The sequence below is a fragment of the Canis aureus genome, chromosome 29 (assembly GCF_053574225.1).
Source record: "Canis aureus isolate CA01 chromosome 29, VMU_Caureus_v.1.0, whole genome shotgun sequence".
Taxonomy (NCBI): Eukaryota; Metazoa; Chordata; class Mammalia; order Carnivora; family Canidae; genus Canis; species Canis aureus.
Window position 1 is genome coordinate 4,928,824 of NC_135639.1, and position 19,545 is coordinate 4,948,368.

General features: G+C 47.9%; 1 protein-coding gene across 2 annotated transcripts in view; it reads right to left on the minus strand.

Moving 5' to 3' along the window:
- DOCK1 (dedicator of cytokinesis 1) overlaps positions 1 to 19,545 on the minus strand; it is a 493,559-nt gene that overhangs the window by 86,939 nt on the left and 387,075 nt on the right. For both annotated transcript variants that reach the window (XM_077877225.1, XM_077877224.1), the window contains exons 30-31: positions 14,350 to 14,428; positions 8,583 to 8,683 (exon numbers count right to left, since the gene is read on the minus strand). In XM_077877225.1, coding sequence (XP_077733351.1) covers positions 8,583 to 8,683; positions 14,350 to 14,428 — 180 coding nt within the window. The remainder of the gene's footprint in view (positions 1 to 8,582; positions 8,684 to 14,349; positions 14,429 to 19,545) is intronic.

Genomic DNA, 19,545 nt, shown 5'->3' on the forward strand with positions numbered 1-19,545 from the left:
ACCGCTGCGCCACCCAGGGATCCCTCTTTAGCATTTTCGATGTAAGGAAGGACTTTGCACTAAAAGATGTCAATAAATATTCCTCTGTTTTTGTTTATCAGGGAAAATAAATGCTAATTTTCCTCCCACCGGGTCAGCAGAGGAGGTGTGTGTTTCGTGAGTAAACAGAATTTGATGCTTCAGAAGATAAACGTTTATTAGTTTGTGAGCAATTTAACTTTTTCTTCTACCGCCGAAGGAAAAAAAAACTGATTATGTTAAAAATAATAATCTGCAAAACTATCGTACGGTATGACGGTTTAGCATCTGGGTCATCAGGCCGCTCTGTTCGTCCTCCTGTCAGCTGATGTGGAAAGGGAAGCTGTGTTTACAGATGACCTGGTTGTGGCTCTCCAGGCAAAGATCCTCCTGGTAAACCAACACCCGTCGCTGTCTGCCACCTTGTAAAAGTCTCCAGTGCCCGAAGCACCTGTCTGTCACCTTCAGCAGGAGAGGGCTGCAGATGCTCATACTCTCAACCAGGGTGACCCGCCTGGCAGGCCCTTCACAGAGGTCCACCCGGGGCCACCGCCCTGGCACGGATGCCCTGGCCTGCTGTACCAACAGACAGACTGAGCTGGGAGCATCAGCCCCTTCCTGTGAGGACAAGATTGTCCTCGGAGGTAAGCAAGCTACCTAACAGCCTAGTCCGCCAACCAGGTGAGCACTGATGGGGGTCAATTCAGTGTTTGGGGGGGGCGGGGATCTCAACCAGGGAAAGCACCCATCGCTAGGGCCACAGTGACGAGAGGCTTGTCCACAGTCAGCAAAGCTGCTGGACCAGGCCAGACGGTGACAGAGAGCGTCCTTCAGGGTCTAACTGGCACTCCAAATCGCCCAAGGTCCGTATGATCTAAGCCCCATGGAATTGTGCACCCTTCCTGGGCTTGGAGATCCAGCTTCCCCATTCCCATTTTGCTCCTGTGCAAATGACAAAGGGGCCCCAGCAGCCGCCGTAGGCCAGGCCCGGAGAGGATACCGCGGGCACCCTCCCACTGTTCACTGGGGATAAGCATCTCGGCGCCTAAAGCCAAGTGCAAACCTAGTGCTGGTGCTTCCTCCTGAGGTTGTGAGCTCCTCGCTGTGCAGGTGGAGGAGTCGCCTGGCAGGAGAGTGGGCATCTGGCGAGCCAGAGAGCTCTGCGTGCCAGGCAGGACCCCCGAGAACATAAAGACACCCCCCCCCCCAGGGCAGGGCCTGCCAGCAGGTGTTCAGATCTCAACACACTGAGCCGGCCAGGTGGTGGATGCTGGTCACAGCAGTTGGCCTGCCACTGCAGGACTAACTCAAGCTTTAAATACTCTTCTAACAGCCAAGGGATTCCTTCGCACCCAGGAAAAATCTCTCTCACAAATAAGAATGGCTAAAAATGGGGGAATCCCTGAGTGGCTCAGCGGTTTAGCACCTGCCTTCGGCCCAGGGCGTGATCCTGGGGTCCTGGGATGGAGTCCCACGTCGGGCTCCCTGCTTCTCCCTCTGCCTGTGTCTCTGCCTCTCTCTCTCTCTGTCTCTCATGAATAAATAAATAATATCTTAAAAAAAAAGAAAAAAGAATGGCTAAAATGCTAGGTGGCTTGGGTCATTCAGGAGTGAGCCAATATCTGTAGTGACCTAAAGTGATTTGCCATTTCTTCCAGAGCTGGGGTTGACCCCTGAATGCCAGGAGGTCCACGCAGACGGGGAGCCTCTGCCACTCCTGCCTCTCCCCGTAGGTCACCTCTCCTTATGGTGCTGACAGCGGGAGAGATGCTCATGGGCATGCCAGTTGCGTTTTCTAGTTACACTGTGCTGTCTTCTATATGGAAAATGACCTGCCTTCACAGCATCTGAGGATGGGGGTATCAGCCAAGATCCCGGGGCACATCCGTCATGAGAGGCCCTACTGTAGAAAGGGGCTGGAAATGTGGTTTTCATCCTCCAATAAGACAAAGGTGCCGAAGGCCAGAACAAAGGTAACCAGAGGGGCAGGGAGCTGGAAGGTGAGGGCAAGACTGAGTCTCTCTGGCAGCGAGACTTAGTAAAGCCTTTAGCTTTACTAAGAGAGAAGCTTTGGTGAACCTATATATTGTTTTTAAAGATTTTATTTATTTATTCATGAGAGACAGAGAGAGAGAGAGAGAGGCAGAGACACAGGCAGAGGGAGAAGCAGGCTCCCTGTGGGGAGCCCGATGCGGAACTCGATCCCAGGACCCCAGGATCATGCCCTGGGCCCAAGGCAGACGCTCAACCGCTGAGCCACGCAGGGGCCCAGCTTTGGTGGAGGAGAAAGAAGCAGTGCTCAAGAACAGGGGGGTAATGCTTGTTCCCTGGCCACGGGCTCCCAGGCCTGGTGGCAGCCTTACAGAGCTAAGTCCACCGCTATGAATCCACACCTGAGGGGATGGAACGGGTCCTGAAGGGAGAGACAGAGGACTGGGCTGAGTCCCAGGCAAGGAGAGAAGAAAGAGAACCCAAGTGTTGAGATGCCAAGCGCATGCTCTGCGCCACGGCGTGCATCCCGAGGCCTGGCCAGTCGGGGTATCCCTGACGGCAAAGCACAGGACTCTCAGAGGGCACTGGTTTCATTTGACTCTGGCAATGAGACTGAGGAAGCAGAGGTTCCTGGTGGGGAGCCGCCGTGCCTGGCTCTGCAAAGCTACAGCACCCCCCATAGCGACCCCACAGGTTGGGAGCCAAGGCTCCCCCGTGCCGGAGGCGATCTTCCCACAGCCTAAGTAGACATAGGATCCACATCCAGGCCTGTAACCCTGACCTACAATAGCATGAACCTGGTCTCTGGGAGCTTATCTCAGCACTCACACTGCTTCATTCAGAGAACATTACTCAGTGATTCATTAATTACTGAAGACTCACTAGAGGCCAGGTGCAGAGCTAGGATGGGAAGATTAATGTAATATGGAGAACAGACAAAGGCCACAGACCTTGTGGGGGCCACTAGCATGGTAGCAGGAATGGACATCAAACAAATAATCAACATAAGATCAACACACATATGTAAGTACAGTTCCATGAAGGTTGTGATCATGGCCCTTTAGGAAAAACAGGGGTGAGAGTTTAATGGTGGGCCAGGCTGGCCGTGGCTGCAACTCTCTTGTACAACAATGTCTACTCTCAGATCTGAAGAAGGAAAGATGAAATCCAGAGAGAAGGGAAGAAGAGCATTCTGGGCAACCAGACCAGCAGGTGCAAAGGCCCTGTGGCAGGGAGTGGGTGGTAGGTAAGTATACAGAGCAAAGGAGGAAGTGTGGCTAGAGGACAGAGTCTGCTCTTCTCCCTTAAGAGGCCAAGGGGGATGCAGTGTGAACAAAAGCCACAGAGGCAGCATTTTAAAGTTTAAGTTAAAAATCTTTCTGAAGGGAGGCCTGGGTGGTTCAGTGGTTGAGGTAGGAAACTAATACAAAGACCCACTGAGCTGCTGTCGTGGCCTGAGAAAGGGCTGAGGCGCAGCTGGAAACACCATCCGAAGGAGGGAGAAGAAAATGAGAAGACCCAAGTCAGAAGGATCCGACGGATGATAATGGGCCTGACAAGGGAACAGAGAGGTCACAAAGGAGGAGGAAAACTTACACGGAGTTCTGGAAACAAAGAAGAGAGGGAGACAGTGTCAGGAGTGGGTGCAGGCTGAGAGATGCAGACAGGCGTGGAGGTCGCTGGAGGGGAATGATGGGCGACGAGAAGGAGGTGAGACCCCATCTGTGACCCCATTTGTGACCGAGGGAGTGAAGCTTATGACACGCCGGGCTTGGATGTGCCGCAGCCTAGTGCACTGCGCAGGTTGGACGAACACAGCATCGCTCAGGCACACGGGTCACTGACCTTTGCCAACAGGAACTGGGCATGGGGGTCACCGCTTGTTAAATCTGTCTCCCTGGGCCCCCTGCTAATTCCGGGTTTATAGTGAACTTCTTTGGAATTATTGGGGTCTCTTAAAAAAACAAGCACAAACACAAGCTCTACTTTTTCAAACTATTTCTTGTGCTGACCTGGGGTACATAGTCACAGCCTCAGGTAAGGCCAGGTGGCAAGGTGGGGGGCTTGTCACAGCTTAGTTTCCTCCAGTTTCTCTAAAAGCAGTGGCTTTAGTTTGACTCAATGCACGAACATCTCAGAACCCCACGCTCGGAAAGATGGAGGGACCTGTTTATGTGGAATTTCGAGGTGGCTGTGGAACCTGTCCTCTCAGAAGGTGTGACAGGCTAAGGGCAGGGGTCTGCACTAAAAATATACATATAAATAAGGAAAGAAAGATGAGAAATGGCGTGGAGACCGATGAGGGTCTTCATGGAAGGGGGGGGGGGGCGTCCTCTGTGCACAGGTTCAAATACACTGACCTGGGATTGGCCTTCAAACTTGACTCTCTTGGGCTGACAATTTTAAGTCGAGCATTTTATGCTTAGATTTGCTGGCGGCCCAGTGCCTGAATCCCCTTCTCTTCCAGGACGAAGTCTGGTGCTGGACACAGAAGCCTGTGTGCAGTCACGGGTCATGTTGTCCCACCCTCGGACACACATGCCCTGCATACTAAAGCGGTCAAGCTGGCTGCTAAAGAAAAGCCAACTTCTTGATATCTGACTCATGTTTCCTGATTCCCAGTCATGTTAAAAAGGCTGGGGGGGAGGGGGGGGGTGAGAAATCACGGCCAGGTATCTCATGCCACCGGCACCTCTGTCCTTTGTGGGTTGTGACCAGCACCAAGGAGGCCTCAAGGATGAGTCAGTTAAATTCTCTTAGTATAGACTTTGATTCCTGGTGGTTATTTATTCTGTGGTTCATTGGAAAATCTTATCCTCCATTTGGGTTTGACATCATCAGTTCTCTGCACGGTGTGGTCCATTATTTTACGTGACTACCATGTACCTTGGGGAATGTTGCTGGAATGAATATCTTAATTATCTTGCCAACCTAAGTCATCAGGAGGACTGAGTTTCACAAAAGGGAATGAGCGAGCAGATCTCCTGACATCGGGATTTTCTATTGTTTGAGGCCACAGTGGGGTTAACCAGGCAGATAGGAGTTGTTGCAGGCTTGGCAGGGGAGAAGAAAAGGGTGTGTGTGGGGGGTGCTGGGGGGTGTGAGGGTGGGGGCAGGAGAGGTTCCTCAATGAAGCCCCCACTCCGATGCATTGGGTTGGATTCAGGAACCCCAGAGCAGTCAACTGGTCCAAATGAAGGCAGCCAGAGGCTACTGAATGGGAGTGGCATTGCCCCGTCTGCCCTCAGAGGCCCCAGGCCTTCCTGCTAGAAAAAGACACCCACTGAATTATAGTCCACTGTGCTCTGCATGGACACCAGCCCTGTGCTGAGACCTGCAGATCACTGGGCCTCTCGCTCTGCCCCAAGCCCTCAAGGCCTAGCTTAGGCTAAAGCAATCCAGAGCATCTCTCTGCTCACAGAGCAGGCCATGACCCTTGGACTTGATGTGCCCTTTGGGTATTGGCTGTTGGTTGGCCCTTGGCTCAGTCAGCCAACCTGGTAACCTCCCTGCTGTTTCCCCATCCGGCCAGAAAGCCCCTCCCGCCAGAGGCCTTTGGGCTCCCCTGCACCCCATGTCATTCCCGAATGTTCATCTGCAGGCTGCCCAGGCACCCGGTCAGCACTGCCGTCCACTGGATCGCTGTTCCCTTGGCACATCTGCCCGCCCGCCCGAGACTGTGAACTTCCCACCTCTGGGTCCCTAGCACCTGGACCGGAGCACAAAGCAGGCACTCAATCCCTTTTCTCTAGCACAATTTTAAGTGGATTAAAACATTTCTAGGCCCTGGAAATTTTAAGTATTGGGGTAGGACGACTCTAAATGTGTCTCATGTAGATTTTGGTATTTAGAAATAAAACAGCACAGTGATTACAGTGTTTAAGGTGCAGAAAGAAGCATGACGGATACAACAAACACGGGTGAACCCGCCACGCGTCTTAGCCACACGGCCTCCCGAGCCATGAGCGCTTGTCTCCTCGGTGGCCTGTCATGGCCACACGCTGAGCTGGGGCCCCTGGGAGAGGGGCCCTGAGGCTGCGTAGGAGCTGGAGCTGGGGTAGTCCTACCAAAGTCTTGCGAAGGCAACTTCTAAAATGCTTAGGTTAGGGGATCCCTGGGTGGCGCAGCGGTTTGGCGCCTGCCTTTGGCGCCTGCCTTTGGCCCAGGGCGCGATCCTGGAGACCCAGGATCGATTCCCACGTCGGGCTCCCGGTGCATGGAGCCTGCTTCTCTCTGCCTGTGTCTCTGCCTCTCTTTCTCTCTCTGTGACTATCATAAATAAATAAAAATTTAAAAAAAAAATAAAAGTTTAAAATGCTTAGGTTATTTCCCCCTCCCCCTTGGGGAATCCATGAGAAAATTTCAAAAGGAAAATCCAGAATCTCTTATTGCCACGGTTATGAGGAAGAGAATACTCAAAGCTCGATTCAGAAGCCCTGCCGGCTCTGGAAGGGGAGACACCAGCTGGCTGTGTTTAATTTTCCTTGGCTTTGAAGCCTATGAATGCACACAGCTATGTGGGAAACAAACGTTTTCTTTGGCGGCCAAGGCCCTGTGTGGTTAATGCATTTATTGACGTTGCTTTAGCTTAGACTGTTAACACTCCCACGACAAAAGAAGGCCCAGTGCACAGCCACCCGGCCCTGGCCTGGAGAATGCTCAGAATCAATTGTTTTACTCTAAAAACCTCACTGGAGATGTCAGCTCTTTGAAGACAGATTTCTGGTTTAACTTCCCTTGTCCTGCAGGCATCTTCAAGGGTTGGCCACGCTGTGTGCTTGGCAAAGAGTGGGTTCTGCGGTCAGCTGGAGCTGGGTTTGGATTCCAAACTCACCGCACAGTGAACCCCGTGCACATGCAGGTAGGGGCATCCACCTGCTACGGCCCAGCTGTCCTTCCACCGGACTGGATAACGAGGCGTCCCAGGTGTCTGGGGCTGGCTGTGAATAAGTTGTATGGTGCTCAGAGTGTGCCAGTTATTTCTGCTTCTACTAAAGAAATTTCCACCATGAGAGTATTGAAACAATCAGGCCAGCAACAGCCATTAGTCTCCACCTCTAACTTCATATGAGCCCTGAGAAGATGTAAATTTGGCAAAGCGGGAGCTTCCCGATGGAGCCAGTCCCTAGGAGGTGCCCCTGGAGTCTGTTTCTTGAGCCAGGACTAGATGTCAGACCCCACATTGGCTGTGCAAAGGCAAGCTCTTCCTTCCCAGTAGTCGCTGGTGGGCACTCGCTTGGCCTGAACCTTCTGGGGCATTCCTCTTTTCTGAACAATGGACAGTTATCTGCATCAATGGCCAACTGGCTGGAGCCACCCAACTGAGGAAGCTTGAAGGAATATGACCAGGTGCAAGCTGACCTTTATGTAGACGGGACAACAAAAGGATTTAAGGGTCTCAGAGCAGAGCAGGTGAACATCTTGGGTCCTGAGCTGCCTGGGTTAGAACGACCGGGTGTGTGACATTGGCCATGTGACTTGTTCAAAACGGGTTTCACCCTCCTTATTGGGTGATAAGGGAACCCAATAAACAGTTTTTGTTTTTGTTTTAATGATTATACATGAAAAATGCTCTCGGAGGGCTTAGAAAGTCACTGGCACATAGTACATGTTCCAATAAATATTTGCTGACATAATTCTTACTCTGCAGGGATGACGTGCTTTTGATTTGGCCAGCAAGTGAGAGACACACTCACATAACAGGAGGAGCGTTGGAGGGGGGCTTCTGTTACCTTTTGAGACTCCCGCTGGCATTGCTAATGTCAGGGAGTCCCAACACCTTGGAAGAGTCAATGTGAAGCAGAGGGATTATGAAATAAACACACAGAGACCGGTGACACAGAGACATGGGAGCAATAAGAGAACTCTTCTCAGAATTCCTCATGAAAGGGGCACTCAGAGAAGAGAGAAGTCAGGGAAACTGAGGCAGAAAGAGAGACAGCAAGAACCTCAGGGCACCCAAAGTGTGCAAAGAAAGTGAGCACAAACTCTCTTCTTTGTCCTGGGCCAGGAGCCGTGCAGGACAGGCTCAGAGCTGAAGGACCCAGACAGGGACGCGGGGCTTCCGACAGGTTTGTCAGGATCATCCAAGGACTAGCTCGGTCCTTCGGATCGCCCACCGGGATCACGACGCGGGTAACCCCTTGCAAAGAAGGAAACCTCAGGCACCTCTCACTCCAGAGTTCTTCGACAATCCCAACTGTGCCAACGGCTTGCACGAGAAGCTTCCTTTCTCGAAGGAGCATTGCACCAGCAGACGGTAAGAGCACATGTGGGAGGACACCAGAAGAGCGCACTGCAAAAGCAAGGAGTTCCTGAAACTCCCAGCATGTGTGGTGCTAACGGAGGTGCGTTACGCGGACTCTGAATTTACCAGAATGAACTCTGCAGTCTTCGACCTTGACTCATGGGTTAGGAAAGGCAACAGCAGACTTGCGGTTTGAAACCGACCTTTCACGACACCATGATTACACCTTAAGTTGTACACCAAGTTGGCATAGAGACAACACAGAAATTATGCTAACAGAGTGGCAGGCACCTGCCCGTGACTTCGGGGCTGGACACAGACTTACTTGTTGAGGATTTTGGCTCTCTTGGCGCTTGAAAAATTCTCCAGTTGCAAGGACTCCTGAGTGAGGAAAGCGACAGCCAGGTGAAAGTAGTTGTTCCAAAGCTGAAAACCAAGAAGGGGGAGATGCTGAGATGCTGAACAGCTCAATATCGGATCTCAAAATGCCCTGAGACTTTCCTCATTTGCCATGTACACACTTGTGAAAGGTTTAGAAATCCACACTCACTGTATACAGATGGCTGGTCAGCCAGCCACTGGGCGTGGGCACCAAGGACATGGCGCATGTGCTCCAATCCTACTCTGCAGGCCACTGATCTAACCTCCTGGTGCCTCGGTTTCCTGGGTGGTAAAGTGGGAACCTCAACGTGCCCAACTCCTGGGGTGCTCAGGGGATCATGGGACTGAATACGTGCAGACGCTTCAGGGGGCTGCCGAGCCCACGGTAAGGACAATAATGTGGGCTCCTATTACTAGAGTATCGCGGGGCGCCTTCCTTAATAGTATATAAATTTCTATAATTTACGATTCTTCAGATACTAAAAATGTACATAAACACTAGATAACTAAGGCGAAGAGTTGTAAAAACATCAAACATTTTATATTTCAAAGACTTACAGACTATATGTGGCTTAACAGGCAATTTACTATGAAATGACTTTGTTACAAAGCTCTGCATGCTGGAAGCTCCATCTACTTAAACACGGTAACCTAGACTTGCCATTATAAGAGTGTCATTATTGGGGCACCTGGGTGGCTCAGTCGGTTAAGCACCCAACTCTTGAGTTCCGTTCAGGTCGTGATCTCAGGGTCATGAGATCGAGCCCAGTGTCAGGCTCCGTGCTCAGTGGGAAGTCTGCATGTTGATTCTCTCTCTGCCCCTCCCCAAATAAATAAATAAATAAATCTTTATGAATAACCAAATAAATAAATAGACAAAGGCGTCATTATGGGTAGATTCTTAAAATTATGGAACTAACACCCTGTGGCTATGTCAATGTGTAAGACCAAGTCAAGAACACGAAGATGCAGGAAGAATTCTTGGATCACACATGGGGATGATTTAAACATACTCCTGGCCTTTGCCCATCACTCCTCCACCCACCATGCTTATGCCAGAGGACAGTCTGCGGGAGCTTCCGCTCCTGGAGGGAAAGAGCCTGGACAGAGTTCCTAGCACACGTCCAAGCTCAAAAGGCCTTCCATGGCCTTTAGAAGAAATCTGGGGTTGTTGGTTTTCTCATTTACAAAACAGGGATCATATTTATCTATCAAATGACAGAGCTGCAAAAGGTTCTATAAAAAATAATGTGTGAACGGTATTGACTCTGTTTTGTAGTCACCTGTGAAGTAAGTGGGAATTTGAAAGCATAGCTGTAAGGGTGTGTGGTCTTCCATTTCTCTATCACTTTTCATGAACTGGGCACTTTCTTTAGTAACATAGCAACTTCTTGGATTGCTGCCGAATCAGCCAGTAAGTCCTGTGGCCCTGATTCTCAGATGAGGGGAAGAGACTCGGCCAAAGCCACAGGTTACACGTGAAGTGGATGGAGGGTCTCGAGTCGAGGTCCCAAACCTCATAGCTGATGCTCTTTCATCGCCCACAAAGGTACATTCTCTTTTAGCTCCATTTGTACTAAAAGAGTCTATAAGACACAAGTTGCTTCTTTTGTTTTTGGAGCTCACACTTCCCATCCCAGGTGCCCCATTTGCTGGCCATGGCCTCCTGCTGCAGCACTGCCAGGAAGCACGGACCTTTTGTGGGTCTGTCCCAGGAGTCATGGGCGGGGGCTCAGCTGGCGCTGCGGGCTCACAGACTGTAACACAGGGATGCTCTGGGGGGATGGTGATTCCTGGGGAGGCTGTGTATGTGTCAGGGCAGGGGGTTTGGGAAATCTCTATGCCTTCCTCTCAGTGTCCCTAAAGCTTTGAACCTAAAACTGACTTTAAAAAAAAGTCTTGGGGGTGAGGGCACCGGGTGGCTCAGTGGTTGAGTGTCTGCCTTTGGCTCAGGTCACCATCCCAGAGTCCTGGGATCAAGTCCCACATTGGAGCCTGTTTCTCCCTCTGCCTATGTCTCTGCCTCTCTCTGTGTGTCTCTCACAAATAAATAAATGAAATCTTTTTTAAAAAAAAGTCTTGGGGCACCTGGGTGGTTCAGTAAGTTGAGCATCTGCCTTTGGCTTGGGTCATGATCTCAGGGTCCTGGGATCGAGCCCCGCGTGAGGCTCCCCGCTCATCAGGGAGTCTGCTTCTCCCTCTGTCCCTCTCCCTCTGCCCTACCTCTGCTCAAGCTCACTCTCCCATCCACTCTCTCTCTTAAATAAAGTCTTTTTTTAAAAAAAAAAAGCCTTAAAAAATCACATAAAAATACAACCTGAAAAATGGTATGCAATGCATGATTTGAGGTAGGCCAAGTAACTGCACCTGCATAGTGCTGACCTGTGACGGCTGTGACTGGGACGTCTGAACTCGAATGGGGTCTAAGGATGAGATGGTAGTAACAATATAAGTTCGGTTTGGGTAGTTTTACTGTAGTCATTTTGGGACAGTTGCTGTTTGTAGGAAATACATACTACAAACCTGGGGCATGTGAGGTTAAGAGTCCATCATGCTGTAGTGCCAGGAGAGAGAGGCAGGCTGCACCAGACCCCAGGGGAGTAGGAGGGGAAGTGGCAGGCAGCCTTCAGGGTTCATTGATGAGTTAAAGGAGAAGGAAATGCCAGGAGACAGTGCAGTGAACACGATGATAGAAGAACATAAAAATGTGTCTGGTCGGAGCACCAGCTGCCTGGAGCTCACATTGAAGGCTGCCTGCGCCATAGGGCACCCTGCGCCATAGCCCCCCACTGGAGGGCGGGAGGGTGCTACGCATCAGGGTGGACCAGCAATCCATACGCACTCCATACTTGCCAAGGGGCAACATGCTATGTGCGACCCGAAGAACACACTGCTGCTGAGGTATGCGGGCGTGAGGGAAGCATCCCAGGGACCTTCCCCGGGAAACAGTGAACACGAGCAGCAGTAACAGACAGGCATGCTGGGAAAAAGGAGCCCACACTCACAGTAGCCACAACAACCGCCCCAGCAAGTAATGGGTGAGGCTCATGTGGATAAAAAGGAAAACCCTAATGAAGTACACAAAAAGAAGGCCTAGATATTCCTGTATGGGGTGAGAAAAAAAGAAATACTGCAAAGTATTCCACCCAATACTGTAACATTTCCCCCACATTTATTTATAAACTCAATGGACTCCCAATTAAAATAAGTGCAGCATCTTTAAAAAGTAAGGTCAACAAGCTGATTTTGCATTTCTTTCTTTCTGTTTTTTTTTTTTTTTTTTAAGATTGGATTTTTATTTATTTATTCATGAGAGACAGAGAGAGAGGCAGAGACACAGGCAGAGGGAGAAGCAAGGTTCCTGCAGGGAACCAGATGCAGGAGTTGATCCCAGGACCCTGGGATCATGACCTGAGCCGAAGGCAGATGCTCAACCACTGAGCCACCCAGGTGTCCCTGATTTTGCATTTCACATGGAAGAGGAAATACAAAAGAAGAACCGAGATAGTTTTGCAATGGCACATCAATAGGGAAGTCCTGGCTCTACTAGCAGGGTATAAAACCAGAAGTCAGTAACACAGAAAATAGAATGGATACACACACACACACACACACACACACACACACAATTGCAATTATGTTCTTTTACAGTGGCATTTTAAATCACTGGGAAAGATGAATGTATTCATGAAATGATATGGGGAAAAAGTGAAGTTTAAGCACTTAGCCCCAACAGTAACTAGAGAAATCTCAGATAGATTAATTATCAGGAAGTTTTTTTTTTTAAAAAAAAAGCAGAATTATAAAAGTATGAGTAGATACTAACTATATATATAAAAAAAAAAAACAGTTACATTTATAACATGGAGGCAAAGAAGGATTTGCCACACAAAACATAATACCCAAGAAGCATAGAAGAAAAGAGATACAACTACAGAAAAATTAAAATTTCTGTATGATAAGCCTAAACTCATGATGAGGCTCTGTTAAGAATTTTGACTTAGAGAAAAGCATGACAACTAGCCCAATAGAAAAATGAGTATAGGAAAGGATCAGATGGTTCTCAGTAGAAATCACATAGCCAGTAAGTATTTTCAGCTTAAGTAGCAATCAGAGAAATTCCAACAAAAATAAGAATCAACAATTTTAAAGAAATCGGTATTGGAGATGATTTTAGACAATGGCTGCTCTCAAAGAAGGTTGATGGGATTGCAAATTGCTACAGGAGGATAATTTATCAATGTCCATTCATGTACAGTTTCTCACCGCTTGGCCTGGCAGTTATTGCTTCCAGGAGCCTGTCTACGGCAATGCAGCACTGAGATGCAGTGTTTGTAATGGAAACAACCTGGAAGAGGCCTGCAGGTCATGAGTGCTGGGGTGCCTGCATCAATGTTGGTACATTCACACTGCTAAATGTGATGGAACAGAAAAAAGAATACAGACTCTAGTCCAATTTGTGTTAAAAGCCAAAGGACTAGAAATGTGTGGGAAATATCAGAAAGGGAGACAGAACGTAAAGACTGCTAACTCTGGGAAACGAACTAGGGGTGGTAGAAGGGGAGGAGGGCGGGGGGTGGGAGTGAATGGGTGACGGGCACTGGGGGTTATTCTGTATGTTAGTAAATTGAACACCAATTTAAAAAAAAAAAAAAGCCAAAGGACTATTTGCACATGCCTGGATACAGGCTTAAATAGGCATCAGAAGTGCAGACAATTAGCTAAAAGTCACCTTGCAGAGGGGAAAAGGGTGGGAAGGGGTCTTTCCTATTTTACTGTACGTGCTGACGTACAGTGCACAGATACTTTACGATGAGAACCTATCTGTGTTTTAGGATGTGTGAAAACAAGCATTAAGAAGAGAAAATGATAACTTAAAAAATCACGGTACTCTTACATTCCACAATGCAGAGAAAACAGACATTTATGATGTAAAACTTATAAAAGAAATACAGGTCTAGGTTCCTTCTCAGTGAACAATCCTGCCTAGGAAACTAATGCCCTGTACATCTGAATGCTTTTTTCAAATTATTACTAACAAGCTTTAGTAAACTAAGTAATAAAAAAAATAACGATTAGCAGAAATACACCTAGAGTGCAATGGAAGTGAGACCCACAAACATCAGGTGCCTGGTAAATCGTGCCAGGCAAAATCAATCCTTCTCTCTCTCTCTCTCTCTCTCAAACACACACACACACACACACACACACCCTTCCTCCCTCCACCTCCTTCCCCGGCATCTCTGCAACCACTGAAGAACCTCACTGAACCCAGAGCCCTGTGGGGTAGGGCCTGTGCCTGGTAAACTCCACTGGAGGTAGCACAAAGGCAACCAAGTTCAGGGATGCAAACGCACTTTTCCTCCTCTCCTGATCCTTTTCTCCCCACATTTGTACGGTCTGGGTCTGAGACAGTCTACTGGGCTACAACAGATGTGGGCGGCCTCCCTATTCAGTCCCTACTCGTCACTCTGACCCTGTACTTTTGCTCTGAAACCGCTCCATCTCCATCCTTGCTAAATTGAGCAAATACTCCAAAGGCATAATTTTCAATTCTCGGGTTCCAGTGGTACATCTTACGAATTCCATTTCCATACCTTGGATGGGGAACCCATTAGGTTCGAGGATTGGAATTGTAAGACATTGGCTCAGACTGGCAATTTGTTTTAGCATGGTTTCCCAACAAAGGGCAGGTCTACCTCTTTTCTTACCTGTAGCTCAAAGTTGGCTTGATCCAGAAATTTTTTGTTCAGCATATCTGCATACTGATTAATCGCTCGCAGGAAGACTCTGAAAGATCAAGAGAAGATTACATAATTACACACGTAGGCTCTGGCACCTTTGTAGGTTTGGCATTTCAATGAGATACAACCCGAGACTGTCTGGAAAGTAAACTCTCCAAGTCCTGGGATAAGCTATGAGGTTGTGCCAATAAAAAGCCCAGAGAATTACATGCAGATGTTCTCCAAATTAATCAAGGAAATTAGCACATGCAGAATAAAAGAAACAGACCAAAATAACAGCATCCGAAAGTAACATATGAAAAGTATCACTAAAAAGCCTAATTTAGGAGGAAAAAAAAGAAAGAAAAGGTGCTAATTAAATCCTCTTCTCAAGTCACCATGTTGTCACAGAACATTATTAAACCGGTCTTTGCTTAGCTGGCATTTTAGAGGTAAGCATTTAAAAGTGCTATTATACACCATCTATCAGGCTTGGAGTATTTGGTGACGTATCTGGAGGCATGTCTTACTTCAGTGTCACTTGTCCTCTGTTCCAAATGTTGGTTTTTGGTAACTAACTCCTTGTTAAAATAAAAAAGCTGTAGTGGATGTGTGATTTGACAAGAAGGTTAGCAGGAATTTTAATTATTGACCCATCGATAATGTACAATTTTAAGTGCCCAGAGAAAAATGTCACATCCTTCAATTCCTCGGCTTTTACTTTTCCATGTTGAGATATGTGATTTGAGAGGTTATGAATGATTCCCGAGCACTAAGCCCTTAGACCAGCCCATTCATCCCGTAGATTTGTTTTACTGCCCTTGAGAGTATTCTCAATAATAAAGCTCAGGCCAGATACTTCTTTTTAAATGACCCTTCTCCCTTTGCACGAAGGCAGGGTGCAAGAGGAATTAGCATTAGGTCACAGATAATAAACTTAATTACACTTCCTCTGTTTAGACAGCAGGAAGCAGCCAGAGAGTGTAAGAAAAATCTAGGTTACTTCCCAGGAACCAGTGCTCTCCGAAAGCATCATCTCTTTAGCTGTGTGTGCCTGGAGAAGCTCCACATCCCAGACTGTCCCAGAGCCCCCGAAGGCTAGGCAGCCTGGAGGAGGATGAGAGGGACTCTCCGCCTGGGGCTGTAAGGTCTCCATCCCCACCTCCTGCCCAACCCTGCAGCTTCTCTCACACTCGGACTGCAGACAGCTCTAAGAAAGGGGGTTTGCAGACAGCATTTCATTAAGGAACCTCTCGGTTGGATCCAGGGCCAAAACAGGTGTGACAAATGGCCTGTGATCAAGTCGGCCATCCTAGTTGCTGAAGAAAACTATGCCCAGAATTATCTGAATTCTCCCCTAGTGACATTAAATAGAACCAGAAAGGAGGCATCAGTGTTTTAAGCGACTATCAACAGAGGGACATGGGGATCCCAGCCTCGTCCATTAACCAGGAGCACAGAACGGGCAGCAGCATCCATCAGCCAGAGGGTTGCCAGATATTACAACCATGGGCTGCCCAGTTAAATGTAAAAAGGAGCTCTTTTGGCTTCATTTGGGGATTTATTGAGAAAAGCTGAATACAGGGCACTCAGGGCATTTTGATGAATTAATACGGGACCAGGATGGAAATCACTAAATTTAGGACATGCCTCGTATATCTAGCACACCTGGCAACTGTAATCAGCCCTCCAGGTCCAGGTTGGGGTCTCCCAGAAGTACGAGGTGCAAGGCTAGAGAGAAAATGGTCTGCCTGGCTCATCCGCCCCTTGGGGACTGTGTTCAGAGAGCATCTGGGGACCTGTTCTGCATTACCCTCAGCAGCCAATGGAAGTCCCCTGAGGGTCAGTGGAGCGAGACCACTCCCTGTCATTACAGTGGGGGGCCCTCATGCAGCCCAAAACCCTGGGCTAATGACCACAGACACATTTCCCCCCCTAATTTTTCCTTCAGTTTTATAACTCAGCTGTTCACTAGGGTCCCCCAGGGTCCTTCTGAGCTTTAAGGAAGACCCTCTCTCCAGCCCACTCTGACAATAAAGGCAAGTTTACTAGAACATGCATTATTATTACATGGTAATTATTCTGCCTCGAGATAGCACCCAAACAGTTGCAATATGCTACTTCTAATTAAGCTCTGGAACAATTTCAGCTGGTTAAATAAAGATATTTCTCAAAATGACTTTTTTTTTTAAATATGCCATGCTGAAATAATATGAAGGCCAAATAAAAACTTTTTAATGAACTGACAACTGAGAAAGAGCAGAGCTGAGAGAGATTCTATAATTTAGATTTACTATAAATTTTTTAAAAAGCAAAGACAAAAAACAAATAACAAAGAATGTGAGTTGTAGCAGGATAACTAAAGGCAAGATCAAATAAAAAACTGCCATTAGTGCCATCAACAAGGGCGAGCTGCTCAGGCTCAGTGCATCCAGGACCATGCATCTTCTACAGAACCATCTGGGACACACATAAATTATATATAGCCGGTAGCCCACACCTGATGGGATTAAAAACTAAGGAATGCCAAGTCCATCTGAGGATGAATCAATGATCTAACTAGGGAAAAAGGGACATAAAGGGGGTTAGCTTTTACATGAGAACATCTATTATCTGCTGTAACTCATTGGTTATTTCTAATAAATGTAAGAAATGTAGAGAAAATAAATAAATTACATTAGAAGCTTTTGCATAAAAATCTGCTCTCAATCCCGGAGGAATATGGAAAGGATCACGAACTAAGCTGAGCAATTGGATGGCAGGACACCTTCCCAGTCTGAAATGAAGAGTTCAGGCAGGTTCAACACAGCTTAAGATTAAGTCCTTTTTGTAAGAGACGACGAGAGGGAGGTCAAAGTGAATGGGCTGGCTCTCTGGTCCTGGTGACTGCTGGAGCTGGCCTCAGGGAAGAGAGGCTGTCCAAGTGTTCCCAAAGAGTCCTGTCTGCTTATTTACTCACATGCCTACAATGCTAAGTCAGCACCCAGCATGGTTTCACATGCCCCTGAGGTGTCAGTCACAGGAATGGATGGATGGATGGATGGATGGATGGATGGATGGATGGATGGATGGATGAGTGGATGGATGGATGGATCAATGGATGGATGGATAATGGAGGGAGGGGGGGAGGGATGAGTAGCCCAGAAGATCTGGCCCTGACCCCAAATCAGAGGGCTCAGGGAGGCCAGAATATTTAGCAGCCCCTAATCTCCATGGAGTTCTTACATTCAGAGGAGATTTTCCACTGTGGGGTTCAGCTCTTGAGTTTCTTGTTAACCAAATTTCTCATTAAGCATTTGGCATTTATGAGTGGGCATTGTTCCCTCGTTCTCCTTCACACCACTAGAGCTGGTTGCCATTCTCCTTTCCACCTCCAGAGCGAGTCCCTCATTCTCTTCTCTACCTTCTGAGCTGGTCCACCATTCTCCTCTCCACCCCCAGAGCTGGTCCCTCAATCTCCTCTCCAGCTCCAGAACTGGTCCACCATTCTCCTCTCCACCTCCAGAGCGAGTCCCCCATTCTCCTCTCTACCTTCAGAGTTGGTCCACCATTCTCCTTTCTGCCTCCACAACTGGTGCGTCGGTCTCCTCTCCACCTCTAGAACTTGTTCCTTGATAGTAGGAACCTTGTCTTTTACATATCAGAATCCTCCAAAGCATTTAAAAGGACCCCTCGGCACTAAGAATACTCTGAAGCATTCTGATCTGAGGATCCATTAGTCTCTACCAGCACTGCTAACAGATCTCTCAGAGCCAGCAGTGTGTCCAGGACTGGCACCAGCCAAACACAACAAAACAAACACACCTGGAACCTCCCTCGTGCAGAGAGCATCTACCCTCCCCATGCGACACTTCTCCACATCAGCACAGATACAATGGAGAGAGGTCATGCATAATGCTGCCCATGTTCCTAGTGTCTAGGAGCAAGGAGAGTGAGATGTCTGGGGACAGAGAATGTGGGGGAGGTGAAGGTGGGAAACAGTGGAGATGAGCACTGCTTCTACTCTGCCAGAAAAGTGAAGGGCTCGGGGGAAAAAGATTCGTAACTCTGTGAGCCAAACAAATTATGTCTATTCCCAGCCGGGAGGATTAAGTAATTTCTAAAAACAAAGCTAATGGTGTGAGAATGAAATGCTTTCGTGGATGCTCTCCCACATGGTCAAAACCATCAGGAAAAAGTGCGAGCCCGTACGCAATAGAGTTATTTTCCATCATTTTTAATCTTTGAATGGCTTTATTTATAACCTAAAATCTTGGAAGATAAAAACCAAACACACAAATCAATAATATATGGAGAACCACAGGCAAATTATGTCATCTCAAAAAGATTCAAAAAGCCATGAGGTCTAGATGCACTTTCTCTAAGATGCTCAATTTATTCAAAGCAAACGACTGGAAATTTTATTTTTAATGGCTGCAAGGAAAGGACTTGATCTCACTCTCATTGGTAACTGATTCCTGTCTCCCCAAAGTCAGAGTCACCATCTGTACCAATCCTGCTATGATGTTCCCCATTTTCAATCATTTAGGGGACAGCGTGAGATAAAGCTCATTCCCGAACCTCCTACAACTAAAACAAACAAACAGCAGGTTTTCCTGACTTCCTTCTCTTCTACCTGGACACCTCATCACAGCGAGCTCCCACTAGAAATAAAATGCCTATTGTTATTCCTTACGGTGTCAGCTATGAGCTGGATTGTTGTCCAAACTCCCACACACACATCCAATTACAGTCCTGATCCACTTCTTTCTATACATTATCATCTATTATTTTCCCCCCTCCCACTCTACCTATCTTTTCACATCCATGCAAACATTTAGCTACCAGACCCTCAGAGAGTGGCTCACGTTTTCGAGATTCTCCTATTTTCAACCAGCCAGTGAAAGTTGGGACGGAGAGCCCTCTGCATTCCCTTGAACTTTGAATCAAAGGGTCTTGTTTCTTAACTCTGAGATTAAAGGTAACAAAGAGATATCACCACATAGCACAAAGTCACTTTAACACCATGATCCACCGACACTTTACAAAACGTTCAGAAGCATCTGATAGAAAGGAGAACACATGCCCTAGAGCTCTACACTCTGCATATGTCTTTAGGAGCCAGGCTGGGTGTATAGGGTGAGGCTCGGCGGCGGGAGGCACCTGCAGGGATCCGGGTCTCTCAACCACCAGCATTTCACCGAG